The sequence below is a fragment of the Tauraco erythrolophus genome, unplaced genomic scaffold (assembly GCF_009769465.1).
Source record: "Tauraco erythrolophus isolate bTauEry1 unplaced genomic scaffold, bTauEry1.pri scaffold_88_arrow_ctg1, whole genome shotgun sequence".
In the NCBI taxonomy this organism is placed as follows: domain Eukaryota; kingdom Metazoa; phylum Chordata; class Aves; order Musophagiformes; family Musophagidae; genus Tauraco; species Tauraco erythrolophus.
The window spans coordinates 15,544-30,030 of NW_028238655.1; the positions used below are offsets into that span (position 1 = coordinate 15,544).

At 53.8% G+C, this 14,487-nt stretch overlaps 1 protein-coding gene across 1 annotated transcript in view; it reads left to right on the top strand.

The window, feature by feature from the left end:
* The first annotated feature begins 603 nt into the window (after positions 1-603).
* The window catches only part of LOC104383797 (IgGFc-binding protein-like), a 32,840-nt gene continuing 18,956 nt past the window's right edge, over positions 604-14,487 (top strand). The window contains 20 exon segments of the mRNA XM_086631070.1: positions 604-648; positions 1,305-1,787; positions 2,049-2,939; positions 2,941-3,298; positions 4,343-4,656; positions 5,305-5,635; positions 6,047-6,642; positions 8,280-8,438; positions 8,440-8,721; positions 8,723-8,846; positions 9,997-10,589; positions 11,528-11,618; positions 11,621-11,926; positions 11,929-11,990; positions 11,992-12,100; positions 12,797-12,927; positions 12,929-12,997; positions 13,886-13,970; positions 13,973-14,242; positions 14,245-14,263. Coding sequence (XP_086487196.1) covers positions 604-648; positions 1,305-1,787; positions 2,049-2,939; positions 2,941-3,298; positions 4,343-4,656; positions 5,305-5,635; positions 6,047-6,642; positions 8,280-8,438; positions 8,440-8,721; positions 8,723-8,846; positions 9,997-10,589; positions 11,528-11,618; positions 11,621-11,926; positions 11,929-11,990; positions 11,992-12,100; positions 12,797-12,927; positions 12,929-12,997; positions 13,886-13,970; positions 13,973-14,242; positions 14,245-14,263 — 5,318 coding nt within the window.

Sequence of the window (14,487 nt, forward strand, 5' to 3'; positions counted from 1 at the left end):
GAGGAAAAGGTAAAGAGGATAAAAGAGAGAAAAGGGAAAAAAGGGGGGAAATAAAAGGAAAAATAGGGGGAAAAAGGGGGAGGAAGGGGGAGGGAAGCAAATATGCTCCGAGGAGGGTTTGAATTTTGTGAAAATTCGGGGGGGGGAACCCCAAATGTATCATCCTGGATCTGTTTCCATGGAAATTAGAAGTGATGGGGGGGGGGGAATCTTGGACGGGGGGGAGGGGCACGTGTAAACTGCCAAAAAAAAAGCATTTTGGGGTTCAGGTGCGATAAAATATCGATTTTTTGATGCAAAGTGCAAAAAATAGCGATTTTGGGGGGTGAATATTAGTTAAAATCCCCAATTTTTGGGGTGGAGGTGAGCATGAGGGCAAAATTCAGATTTTTGGGGTGAACACGATAAAAAGTTTATTCTGTGGATGAGCTCAAGGGCAAAATCCCACCGATTTTTGGGGATGTGCGCGAGTCCGAGCGCAAAAAAAATAACTGAATTTTGGGATGTGCGTGAGATTTCGGGGCCGTGGGCAAAAGTGAGTGAAATTTTGAAAAAAATCAAGAGAATTTGATCGTTTTCCTTACCTTCTGCAGCCAAAACGCCATGGAGGGCATCCCAAGCCGGGGAAAAGCCGCTGCTCCGTCGCGGGTCTGGAGCGTCGTGTTGTGGGGTGAGTTCGGATGAGGGCGGAGAGAAACGTGTCGTAACCTGAAAAATTCACCCCAAAACCCACTGAATTGCCTCAAAATGAGATTTTTCCAGTCCGCGAGGCCACATTTCGCGCCCTCATCCCGCGCAACGGTCCAGAAGTGACAAAATTCCGTCCCCCCATGACATGGAGAGGGGAATCCAAGGGGCAAAGACTCCACCCAAGACTTGTTTTGGGGGGGATTGGTTGAAAATAGGGAAATTTTCCCCCCGGGTTGCACGGATGTCCACGTTTCCACCCCCGTGGTTTTCTGGCGGTGAAAGGGGACGCCTTAAAAATCCTAATTTCTCCCTTCGAATTCCTCCATCCGGCACAAAACCCACCCAAAAAGCTCTTCCCCACCCCCCCCCCCGCCCCGGGAATTAATTGGTATTTTTAAAAATTGCTGTTTCTTCCAATCGATCGTCTTCCCACTGGATTATCCTTCAAAATGATTTCTTCAAGTCAGTATTTTTCAAATCAATGGAACTTGTTTCTCCAACTTGATAACCCCTCAAATCCAAAATCCGTCAACCCAAAATCCATCAAATAAAAATCTGTCAACCCAAAATCCATCGAACCAAAATCCATCAAACCAAAATCCGTCAACCCAAAGTCCGTCAACCCAAAGTCCGTCAACCCAAAATCCATCAACCCAAAATCCATCAAACCAAAATCCATCAACCCCAAATCCATCAAATCAAAATCCGTCAAACCAAAATCCGTCAAACCAAAATCCATCAAACCAAAATCTGTCAAACCAAAGTCCGTCAAACCAAAATCCGTCAACCCCAAATCCATCAAACCAAAATCCATCGACCCAAAATCCATCGAACCAAAATCCATCAAATCAAAATCCATCAAACCAACATCCATCAAACCAACATCCATCAAACCAAAATTCCTCAACCCAAAATCCGTCAAACCAAAATCCATTGACCCAAAATCCATCAAACCAACATCCATCAAACCAACATCCATCAAACGAAAATTCCTCAACCCAAAATCCATCAAACCAAAATCCATCAACCCAAAATCCATCAAACCAACATCCATCAAACCAAAATTCCTCAACGCAAAATCCATCAACCCAAGATCCGTCAAATCAAGTCCATCAAATCAGAATTCTGTCAAATCAGTCATCCATCAAATCAATAATCAATCGAGTCAACATTAATTCAAGTTGTTATTTCTCAAAATTCACATCCCACCAAATCACCGTTCCTTGGCCACCAAGATCAAACCAGGTGCCACTTTAAGCCCAGCTTGAGTCTTGGTCCCTGTCTGGGGTTGCCAAACGTGACCTCATGGATGATGAAGGCACTGATGGCAAATTCTCCTCTTCCTCGGGCTCTTCTAGGTGTTTTTTTCCTTGGTCGGTGTCGCTGCGTCGGCGCCGCATCACCTGGGGGAAGACTTTGTGGTGGCCTTCATGCAGAACGGGCTGCAGCAGACCCTCAACAGCGACTTCAAGCTGCTCATCACGGGTTATTCGCCCTTCACATCCGTCACCATCTCCATGAAGAAGCCGGGCTTGAGGATGACGGTGCAGGCAACCACGGGCCAAACCATCCTGGTGAAGGTCCCGCCCCAAGCTGAGATGGTGGGAAGTAAAACCTTTGACAACACCGTGGTGGTGAAGGCCAACAACGCCATCTCCTTGGTGATGGTCAATGAGAAGCCCACCTCGGTTGACTCAACCGTTGTATACCCGGTGCACAGCTGGGGGACGGAGTACCACGTTGTGACACCCAACGTGGGCACTGACCGCTACGGTGAGTTCGTGGTGGCTGCCTGGGATGAGCCCACCACCGTTGACGTGCACCTCAAAGCCACGGTGACCTACCAAGGCCGGTCTTACCCGCGGGGCTCAGTGCTCTCCATCCCACTGGACCCCTTCCAAGCAGCCCAGCTCCAAAGCCCGTCTGATATGTCCAGCACAAGGATCGTGGCGCAGAAACCCGTGGCTGTCTTCACCGGCCACACTTGCTTGGCCAGGTTCGCCCAGTGTGACCATTTGGCTGAGCAGCTCCAGCCCGTTTCCAGTTGGGGCACCACCTTCATCGTGCCGCCGTTGCCTTTCGAGACTCAGTCTGACATCATCTACGTCTCCACCTCCCAGCCGACGCGAGTGGAGTCTCAACACGGGGTCACCAAGACCATCCGGGAGCTACGGCCCAGCCGGTCAACGCTCTACGGCCTCCAAGCCTCCAACACCTTGTACCTCTCCGCCAACGCCGGCATCCAAGTCGTTTTTTTTTGCCGACGGCGGTGACAAAGACGCCATCTCCTACGACCCGTTTTTTATGACCATCCCGGCCGTCTCCAGCTACTGCCACTCCTACAACATCTTCTCCCTGGAGGGTTACGACAATTACGCCCTGCTGGTAGCCAAGACCTCGGAGACATCCGGAATTCTGCTCAACAAAACGCCGTTGAGGAACGTGGCGTGGAAGCCGGTGCCGGGAACCGATTATTCCTGGGCGGGGCAGAGTTTGGGACGCCAATTCGCCGTCCACGCGGTGGAGCACAAGACGTCGCCCTTCGGTCTGCTCAGCGTAGGGATCCGCGAGCAGAAGGCCTATGGGTCGGCGGCCGTTTGTGACAGCGGTGAGAGCCCCGGGGCCACCTCCGGCTACCTTCATCCCCACCTTCTTCCATCCCTCCTGCCCCCTCCCAATGCCGCGGTGGCAACGCGAGGCCAAACCCCGTGATTTTGGGAGTCCAAATTCATTCCCGCCGAGCCGGGTGTTGGCAACGTTCCCCCTTTCCGTCCCCAAAACTGATCGACGCTGAGCTGGTGTCTAGAAAAATACCTGAAATTGGCGATTTTGAGCTGAGAACTCAGTTTTTCGTCTTGTAGAACAAGGTCTAAGAGGGGGTAATTAATCCAGCGGGGCTTTGGGGGGATTTTAGGACGATTTGTCTTCCATAAATCTGTCATCTATAAATAATCTCTAAATTAATCATTTGTAATTAAACAATGCATGAAAGGAGCTTCCAAAGACCATCCCAGATGTTCAAGTCCAGGCTCAAGGTGGTTAAACCCACCTGGGATGGTTTTTTATCTATAAATAAATCATCTCTAATTAAATAATCAATGAAAGGAGCCTCCAACGACCAACCCAGATGTTCAAGTCCAAGCTCAAGGTGGTTAAACCTACCTAGGATGAATTGTTATCTCTAGATAACCTGGAAATTAATCATCTGTAATTAAATAATCCATGAAAAGAGCCTCCAGTGACCAACCCAGATGTTCAAGTCTATCATCCTGATAGGTCATCATCTAAACCATCAAGTTTAAGATGGTTAAACCCACCTGGGATGTTTTTTTATCTATAAATAAATCATCTGTAATTAAACAATCCATGAAAGGAGCCTCCAAAGACCATCCCAGATGTTCAAGTCCAAGCTCAAGGTGGTTAAACCCACCTGGGATGAAATTTTATCTATAAATAAATAATCTCTAATTAAATAATCCATGAAAGGAGCCTCCAACGTTCAACCCAGATGTTCAAGTCTAAGTTTAAGATGGTTTAAACCTTCTTGAGATAAATCCTGGCTTTCACATAGTGGAGATCTGGAGGTGCTGGTTGACCGTCGACAGTGACGGTGACGCTGTCCGATGCGGACATTTCTTGCCATTTCTTCCAGATCCCTGCCGGCTGGTGCGATGTCGCGCCAAGGAGACGTGCAGGACGGAGAAGGGGGAGGCCGTGTGCGTGCACGACTACATGGGCACCTGCACGGGGTCGCAGTCCCTGCAGTACCACACCTTCGACGGGATGACCGTGGACATCCGGGGTGGCTGCCTCTACACCATCGCCAAGTATTGCGGCAACGATCCCACCCTGGTGCCCTTCGTCGTGGAGGAGAAGAGCGAAGGCAATTTGAAGGACGGGTTGACCGACATCTACGTCTACGGCTACAACATCTCCATCCACAAAGGAGAAGGAGGCAAAATCCAGGTGGGTTGTTTTTTTATCCAGGCCGTGGCAGCGTTTTGTGCCAAGAGGAAGAGGATAAAACATCATGGTGGGCGAGGTTGAAACTAAAAAATGAGGAGAACCGCCAAAACTGCAGCGTATTGGGAAATTTTGGATGACGGATCGAGGCACGGCCAAGGAGAGGGTGTTTGGTACCTGACTCAAGATGGCCTCTGAGGTGTCTCCAACTAAACTGCCCTCACTTTTTGGTCAGCATGGAGAAAAAGGCAATTTTAAGGGTGCAACTCTACTGCGAGGTTGGTTTCACCCATGAGGTCCACCAGCCATGGAGACCTACCACAATGAAGGGAGTCTAGGTGAGACCTGGAGTCTACGTTAGATGTGGTTTCTCCCAGCCGTGTAGTTCCGTGGTCTCACCAGAAACGAGATTTTCAGCTCCGAAGTTGAAGGAGATGGTTCTCTCACGACACGTTCGGGTTTTGATCTTCTCCCTGTTGCGTATCTACAGGACGTGGGGCAAAACCGGCTGTTTTCTGCCTGGTGATTCCCCCTTCCTGAAAGGAATTTCTCTTTCTGGTTGTATCTCCACGCTTTTTTGGGGGGGTGGGAACTCTCAGCAAAACCACCACCCGCTGAGATTTAACCCTTCGTCTTCTTTCCCCTCCCAAGGTCAACAACGAACTCACCAGTCTACCAGCTACCCTGGAAGGTGGGAAGATTCAGATCTCCCAAAACGACGGTTGGACCATCCTGCAAACGGATTTTGGGCTGCAGGTGACCTACGACGAAGACTGGGCCATCATGGTGGCGGTGCCCAGCAGCTATTTCGGAGCCACCTGTGGGCTCTGCGGCAACTTCAACGAGGACATGGAGGACGAGATGACGCTTCCTGATGGCACTCAGGCTGCCAGCATGGAGGACTGGGCCGAAAGCTGGCGAGATCCCTCCTGCCAGGAGGACTGTGGAAGCCAGGAGACGCTGCAGGACACCGCAGGCTGTGGTGAGCTCATCTTGGGGGGGTCTCCAAGCATTTTTGGGATGAAAGAAGGGGATTCACATGGGGATCTGGCCGTGGGGATCTGAGAGTTGCTGTCCAGCCCACCAAGTTGATGTTTGTTGACGTCAACCTCACCAGCATCTCCAGCATGGGGGAAGGGTTGCGATGCTCTTTTCATGCCAAACCGACCCAAAATCCGCTTTATCTGACTTCAGATGTCCATAACACGTGGAATTACGTACGGGTTTTCTTGAGGGGCACCCCCACGGGGTGTCTCAGGGACTCCAGATCACTTGTAGGCATCAGCTGAGCCAACACCTCCAGCGTAGGAACCTGATGTCCCCCTAAGGAAAGTGCTTAGCTCATCCCTTGTATTTTTTTGACGTCTTCTTCTCCAAAAATCACCCCCCCCAGCTCAGAGATGCCCCCAAAACAGCCACTTCGAGGCCTGCGGGCCGGCGTGCCCCGCCACCTGCGCCCACCCCGAAGCCCCCGCGTCCTGCAGCCGGCCGTGCGCGGCCAGCTGCCAGTGCAACCAGGGCTTCGTCCTCCACGACGGCGCCTGCGTCCCGGCGGAGACCTGCGGTTGTAGCCACGACGGCCGCTCCTACAAGATCCGGGAGGAGTTCTGGGAGGACGGGAGCTGCCAGAGCCGGTGCCGATGCGAGGCCGGGGGGAAGGTGGTGTGCAAGAAGGGCGGGTGCAAAGCCCACGAGAAGTGCGTGGCGGTCGGCGGCGTCGCCAGCTGCCAGGCGAAGAAGTCCTTCACCTGCATCGGGACGGGCGATCCTCACTACACCACCTTCGACGGGCTGCGGTACGACTTCCAAGGGACGTGCATCTACCAGTTCGCCGCCCTCTGCACCCAAGACCCCCAACTGGTCCCCTTCGTCGTCAAGGTGGAGAACAACAACCGGGGCAGCAAAGCTGTGTCCTTCACCAAAACCGTCACCTTGGAGGTCTACGGCAACGTCATCAGCATGAGCCAGGAGCACCCGCGCAAGGTCAAGGTAGGTGTCCGTCCAGGACCTCGTGCAACCCGCACCTAAACTCCTGATTTGCTCCATTTTTCCCCCAAATCGTCCCCGTTTTCGCCTCCCGCACACCTCAGAAATTCAATTTCAGAACGTGAATTTCAAAAACAGTCCAGAAATTCGATTTCAGAACTTGAATTTCCAAAATGATTTGGAAATTCAATTTCAGAACCTGAATTTCAAAAACAATTCAGAAATTCGAGTTCAGAACTCGAATTTAAAAACGATTCGGAAATTCGATTTCAGAACTTGAATTTCAAAAACAATTCAGAAATTCGAGTTCAGAACTCGAATTTAAAAAACGATTCGGAAATTCGATTTCAGAAATCGGAAGCGGCGATTTCTCTCTGCCATCTCCACAGGGAGCCCTGCGGAGCGGCTGGTTTAGATTTAAACACCTTATTTTTAAGTATTTAAAGAGATTTATATTAAAAAAAAAAAAAAAGAAGGGACTTACAACTTGTTTACGACGCAAACTACGCGAGTGAAAAATATTTGTGACTAAGAGCAAAAATCCTTCCACTTTTACAAGCGCCCACCTCGCTTGACGTCTTCGGTTTCCTTTTTTCTTATTTTTTTTGGCTCCCATGTGGCTTTCTGAGTTTATATTTTCTCCCCGACAGCTGCAAACTGACTCAATTAATTTGGGAAAGGTTCAATTCCCGCCCCGTTGTAGCCAAAACTTTGCACAAAAAGGGTCAGCTACGACTTTTAATTTATTTTCCGCTCGGAACAATAATATTTTCCGCTTGATATAGAACCTCTTGGCCTGGAAACGCCCCTCGCACGAAAGGCTTTTTGTGCAGAAACACCCAAATCTTGTGCAATTCGTATTTGTCTGGAAATCCTCGCTGGATTTCACAAAATCCCCCAAATCTTGAGTGATTCGCATTTCCCCAGAAATCCCCGTGCAAAAGGGTTTGCAAAAAAAAGCCCAAATTTCAAGGGATTTGCAGTGGTTTTGCAGAAACACCCAAATCTGGAGCAATTTGTGTTTTGGCCAGAAATTCTCCCTGTGCAACGTGTTTACCAAAAATGCCCCAAATTTGACTGATTTGAATTTGCCCAGAAATCCGCCCCCGTGCAAAGAGTTTTGCGAAAATGCCCAAATTTCAAGAGATTTGCAGTGGTTTTGCAGAAAGACCCAAATCTTGAGTAACTTGACTTCGTCCAGAAATTCTCCGCATGCAAAAAGGTTTACCAAAAATGCCCCAAATTTGACCGATTTGAATTTGCCCAGAAATTTTCCCTAGGCAAAGGCTTTTTGCAAAAATGCCCAAATTTCAAGGGATTTGCAGTGGTTTTGCAGAAACACCCAAATCTGGAGTAATTTGTGTTTTGGCCAGAAATTCTCCCCGTGCAAAGTGTTTACCAAAAACATCCCAAACTTCATTGATTTGAATTTGCCCGGAAATCTTCCCCGCGCAGAAAGTTTTGCAAAAATGCCCAAATTTCAAGGGGTTTGCAGTAAGACCCAAATCTTGAGCAATTTGTGTTTTGCCTGGAAATCCTCCCCGTGCGAAACCTTTTGGCCAAAACACCCGGATCTCGAGCGTTCCGCGCGAGCCGTTTGCCACCCGGTGCCACCACCGCCCCTCCCAACCCTTCCCCAGGTCAACGGTGCCTTCGTGGAGCTCCCGTTCTCCCAGAAGGACCAGTTTGAGCTCTACCACAGCGGCGTCCATGGTTTCGTCCGCACCGCCTTCGGCATGCGGGTGAGCTTCGACTGGTACAGCTACGCCCGCGTCATCCTCCCCGACGCCTACGCCGGCGACCGTCTGCGGCCTCTGCGGCAACGCCAACGGCGACGCCGGCGACGACTTCATCACCCGCGACGGCCAACGGGCCGCGGATGAAATCCAACTGGCCGACAGCTGGAAGGTGGGAGACGTCCCCGGCTGCTCGGCCGGTTGCGTGGGGGATTGCCCGGCGTGCAACGAGGAGCAGAAACAACCCTACCGCGGCGACGCCTACTGCGGGGTGATCGCCAGAGCGGAGGGGCCCTTCCGGGCTTGCCACGGCGTCGTCAACCCCGCGCCCTTCCTGGAGGACTGCAGCCTTCGACGCCTGCCACTACAGAGGCCACCGGGACACCTTGTGCAAAGCCATCGCCGCCTACGTGACGGAGTGCCAGAGCCACGGCGTCGGCGTGGAGCCGTGGAGGACGCCGTCCTTCTGCGGTGAGTGAGGTCAGACGGGGATTTCAACCCCCCGCCTCGGCGCTTGGCCGTCGAAACCAGGTTTGGAGCCCAACCGCCCACACTTGGCTTCGCTTCCGGCCAAAACGCTTCCAAAATTGGGTTTATTTGCCCCGTTTCCAACACCTCCTCGCCAACGCAATTGCTTCACCCTCTCCCTCCGCTGCCCCGAGGCCAAACGGTGAGTTTGGACACAAATACGGACGCCGGGAAATTCCCTCCCGCTCGTTTCCAATGTAAAATTCCTTCCTCCTTCATGCGACGGCACAAAATAAATCCCCGTTGCCCTCCGGATTCTTCCTTGAGGCAAGCAGGGGAAACACCAAATCCAACCCCATCGCTCTCCGGAGCGATGTCGATGCTCAACCGCTCACGATTTGCTTCGATTTTCCACCCTGGGCTTCGGGCTGACGAAATAATAGGATTTTGCCACCCCTGTTTCCAACCGTTCCTTCCAGAAAAATTATTTTATCCGCTTCCTCCGCGGCCCCGATGAGTTTAGATACAAATAAATTCCCTCCAACGTGTTTCCGAAGAGAAATACGTTCCTCCTTCACGCGCCCGAGCGAAAGGAACTCAACGTTCCTCCGTCGTGCGAGGGAGGGAGACGCAAATTAAATCCCAATGGCTCTCCTCGTATTTTCTTAACATGTGGAAGGGGAATGTAAATTAAATCCCAATCTCCCTCCGTGCGTTTTATAACGCAAGGAAAGGGAACACAAAATAAATCCCCATTTTTTCCCCTCCGGAGCGACACTGATGCTCGGCCGCCGAAGACTCGGTTGCGTATTCCCCCCAATCCATGCTGGGAATACTCATCCCGCTGCCCTCGAATCCCAGCGGGGCTTCATGTCATAGAATCATAGAATCATAGAATGGTCAGGGCTGGAAGGGACCTTCAAAGGTCATCTAGTCCAACCCCCCTGCAAGGAACAGGGATATCTCCAACTAGATCAGGTTGCTCAGGGCCTCGTCCAACCGGGCCTTGAACATCTCCAGGGATGGAGCATCCACCACCTCTCTGGGCAACGGAGCATCCACCACTTCTCTGGGCAATGGAGCATCCACCACCTCTCTGGGCAACGGAGCATCCACCACTTCTCTTCATATTTCCCTCCTCTGCTTCCCGCAGGCCCCTCCTGCCCCCGCCATTCCCACTACGAGCTCTGCGGCAGCGGCTGCCCGGCCACGTGCCGCGCCGGGAGCGTGCCCGCGGGCTGCGCGTCGGCGCCGTGCGCCGAAGGCTGCTCTGCGACGCCGGTTTCGTCCTCAGCGGCGACGAAGTGCGTGCCGGCGGGCGAGTGCGGCTGCGAGTACCGGGACCGCTACTACAAGAAGGGCGAGGAGTTCTACGCCTCGTGCCGGGAGAGATGCCGCTGCAAAGCCGACGGGGCGGTGGAGTGCGAGGAGGTCTTCTGCAGCGCCCACGAGGAGTGCCGAGTAGAGGATGGGGTGCTGGGGTGCTACCCCGCCGGTTACGGGCGGCTGGTGGTGTCGGGCGACCCGCACTACGTGACGTTCGACGGGCGAGCCTTCGACCTGCCGGGCTCCTGCACCTACGTCCTGGCGCGGCTCTGTAAGCCGGAGCCGCGGTTGGCCAACTTCTCGGTGCTGCTGGAGCACGACGTGGGCGGCCGGGGCAACGTGGCCCTGATGAAGAAGGTGGTCATCTCCATCCACGGCTACACGGTCAGCATGGAGAGGGGACGGCAGTGGGAGGTGACGGTAAGTCGGGAGAGCCCGGCGCCTCGGTGTGCAAAATCCGCGGGGCAGGTTTCCAAAACCCCCGGGTGCAGTCACCTGTGCAAAAATCCCCTGTGCACACGCGCGTGTAGCACCTCCCGGAGCGTGTAAAATCCCCCCAACGGTAAGTCACGACGTCCTAATCCCTCGGCGCACGCGTGTGTGCAAGCCGAATCCCCGGTGCACGCATACAAACCCCCCCCGACCTAGAAGTTGGGAGTCTCTGTCCCTCGGTGCACGTGCGTGTGCGATATCCCCCGGGGCGTGTGTGCAAGCCAAATCCCCTGGCGCACGCGCGTGTGCAAGCCAAATCCCCTGGCGCACGCATGCAAAACCCCCTGACCCAGAAGTTGGGATGTCTCCGTCCCTCGGTGCACGTGCGCGTGCGATATTCCCCGGGGCGTGTGTGCAAGCCGAATCCCTGGCGCACGCGCGTGTGCAAGCCAAATCCCCTGGTGCGCGCATGCAAAACCCCCTGACCCAGAAGTTGGGATGTCCCCGTCCCTCGGTGCACGTGCGCGTGCGATATCCCCCGGGGCGTGTGTGCAAGCCAGATCCCCTGGCGCACACGTGTGTGCAAGCCAAATCCCCTGGTGCACGCGTGCAAAACCCCCTGACCCAGAAGTTGGGATGTCTCTGTCCCTCGGTGCACGTGCGCGTGCGATATCCCCCGGGGTGTGTGTGCAAGCCAAATCCCCTGGCACACGCACGTGTGCAAGCCAAATCCCCTGGTGCACACGCGCGTGCAAGCCAAATCCCCTGGCGCACGCATACAAAACCCCCTGACCCAGAAGTTGGGATGTCCCCGTCCCCCGGCGCACACGCGCGTGCAAAAGTCCCTGCCGCACGAGCGCGTGCGAAACCCGCCGGCGCGCCGTCGCACGCGCGCGTGCAAACCCCGTCCTCCGCGCACGTGGCAGGTGAACGGGGAGCGCTACACGCTGCCGCTGGTGACGGCGAACAAGAAGCTCCGGATCGGCCAAGAAGGGAACAACATCGTCCTCCAGGCGGCCGCGGCCTCCGGCTCCTCTACAACGTGGCCACCTACCTCCTGGTCACCATCCCCAACGCCTACCGGGGCCGCGTGTGCGGACTGGGCGGCAACTACAACGGCGACCCCGGCGACGACTTCCGGCTGCCCGGTGGGGCGCTGGCACGGAGCACCGAGGAATTTGTCACCTCCTGGAAGGCGCCGATGGAAGACGTGGCGTGCACCGACGGCTGCGCCGGCAACGCCTGCCCCGCGTGCGACGCCACCGACGCCGCTCCCTACGGCGCCGGCGACTCCTGCGGGCTCATCCGGGACCCGGCGGGACCTTTGGGTCGTGTCACCCACGGGTGAGCCCGGTGGAATATTTCAACCACTGCCTCCACGACGTCTGCGTCTGCCGCCGGCGCCCGCGACGTCCTCTGCCACAGCCTCCAAGCCTACTCGGCCGCTTGCCAAGCCGCCGGGGCCGAGATCGGCGGGTGGAGAACAACCACTTTTTGCCGTAAGTGCTCCGAAATTTCCCCGCGCGGCCACACCAACTCCTCTTTCCACCCCTAAAGCCACGTTTTCCCCCAGCAAAACCGGTTTTGTGGTCGCGGCGCTTTTTTTTTGGGCATCAACCGGCCGTTGCCGTCCGGGCTAAGACGTACGACCGACCTGCGTGGCATCACGCGAGGCCGCCTTTTGCTCAACATCCCCCAAAATCAATCAAAGAGGCTGGAAATTATTTGAAAACCTCCCCAAAAAGTCCATTTGGAGGCTTCCAAGCACTTATTTCCCACCAAAACCACGCCAGAAGAAGGAAATTTCCAGCTCGCCACCTCCAAAAACGTCAAGATTTGTGTCAAATTTAGAAACAGGAGTGGCTCCACTTCGCCTTGAGGTGATTAATGACACGTCAACGTGTCAACTTGGACGTTAAAATCCAGATTCAATTGGTTTAAGGTCTTTTGGAGCCATCGGAGATGCCCAAGACCATTGGTTAGCCATGGAGATGCCCCATTGGTTAGCCATGGAGATGCCCCATTGGTTAGCCATGGAGATGCCCCATTGAGTTGCCATGGAGATGCCCCATTGAGTTGCCATGGAGATGCCCCATTGAGTTGCCATGGAGATGCCCCATTGGGTTGAGGAAAAAACGGGCATGATTTTTTTGGAGGAAATAATGGTATTTCTCCCTGTTTTTTTTGCCCTCCAGCCCTCTCCTGCCCACCCCACAGCCACTACGAGCTTTGCACCCGTACCTGTGACTTCACCTGTGCCAGCCTCTCCATGCCGGCCCCGTGCAGCTGGACGTGTTTCGAGGGCTGCCAGTGCGACGATGGGTACCCTCTTCGACGGAGAAGCCTGCGTGTCCCTGGAGCAGTGTGGTTGCATGCACCAGGGACGGTATTTCAAGGTGAGGCTGACCATCGAGGCTCAGCATTGGTGGTTTTGGTGGAAACAGGGTTGAGGAAGGACGATGGGGTGGGTTGTTCCATCTGGATGATGCAATGGGTTTGAAGATTTGATCTTTGATGAAGTAGGTTGTCCCATCTCATCGATGCAACTGGCTTGGGGACTCAAATCTTCAAAGAGGTGGGTTGTCCCATCTGGCAGAGGCAACTGGTTTGGGGATTTGATCTTTGATGAGTTGAGTTATCCCATCTTGTCAATGCAACTGGTTTGAGGACTCACTCGGTGAGGTGGGTTGTCCCATCTGGATGATGCAACTGGTTTATGGCCTCAACCTTTGATGAGTCAGGTTGTCCCATCTCATCGATGCAACTAGCGTGGGGTGTCAACCTTCAGGGAGGTGGGCTGTCCCATCTAGATGATGCAACAGGTTTGGGGATTTGATCTTTGATGGAGCAGGTTGTCCCATATCGTGGATGCAACTGGTTTGAGGACTCAATCTTCAATGAGGTGGATTGTCCCAACTAGATGATGCAACAGGTTTGGGGTCTCATTCGGTGAGGTGGGTTGTCCCATCGAGATTGATGCAACGGAATTTGAGGATTCCATCTTTGATGAGGTCGGTTGTCCCACTTAGTCACTGCAACTGGTATGGGGACTCGATCTTTGAGGAGGTGGGTGCACTTAAGGCAACGCGTCCAAAATGACGCAATTATTCACATCCTAAAATGCATCTTTTGCTCCACTGACCCAAAGGACAATTAGCTCGTTGGTTGCCACAAACTCCACCGAATCCACCTCACGGTTTTCCCCTTTTCTCTCTGGGATCTCGTCCACCCCTTGCATGGAGATGGTGTCCACGTGGATGAACCTCTGAGCCTTTCCTTTCCAGGCGGGTGAGACCGTCATCTCCAACAACTGCTCCACTAAATGCAACTGCCACCCGTCCCGGGGACTCGTCTGTGAAGACGTGCGGTGTTCCCTGGAGAGGTCTGCACCACACGGGACGGGGCGCAACGGTGCGTCAAGCGAGAAGGTCGGTGCCGGATCTCCCCGGGGGCCTCCTTGACCACGTTTGACGGCGCCGGTGGAAAGCTCCTCGTCAGCGGCACCTACAAAGTGGCCGCCCTCTGCAACGAGCAGTCACCCAACTGGTTCAAGGTGGTGGTGGAGGTCAGCGAGTGCCGAGACGACGGCGTCCCGGCCGCCGTGGCCATCTTTGTCTTCTTCCGCGAAGCTTTTATCACCGTCACAACAACATGGAGGTGTGGTAAGCCGGGGCAGGGCATGGGCAACCCTCGCAGATAAGTGAGATGAGTAATTAAATTAAGACATGGAATTTGGGTGGGATTTATCTCCTCTTCCTTTAGACGCCCCTAAATGTTTCAACCCCGATGACATCTTTGTGCTGTACTATTTTTACGGAGTAGCCCGGGATTTTTTTTTTTTAACCTGTTTCTGACATTTTTGCCTGGCTGCAGGTGAACGGGCTTT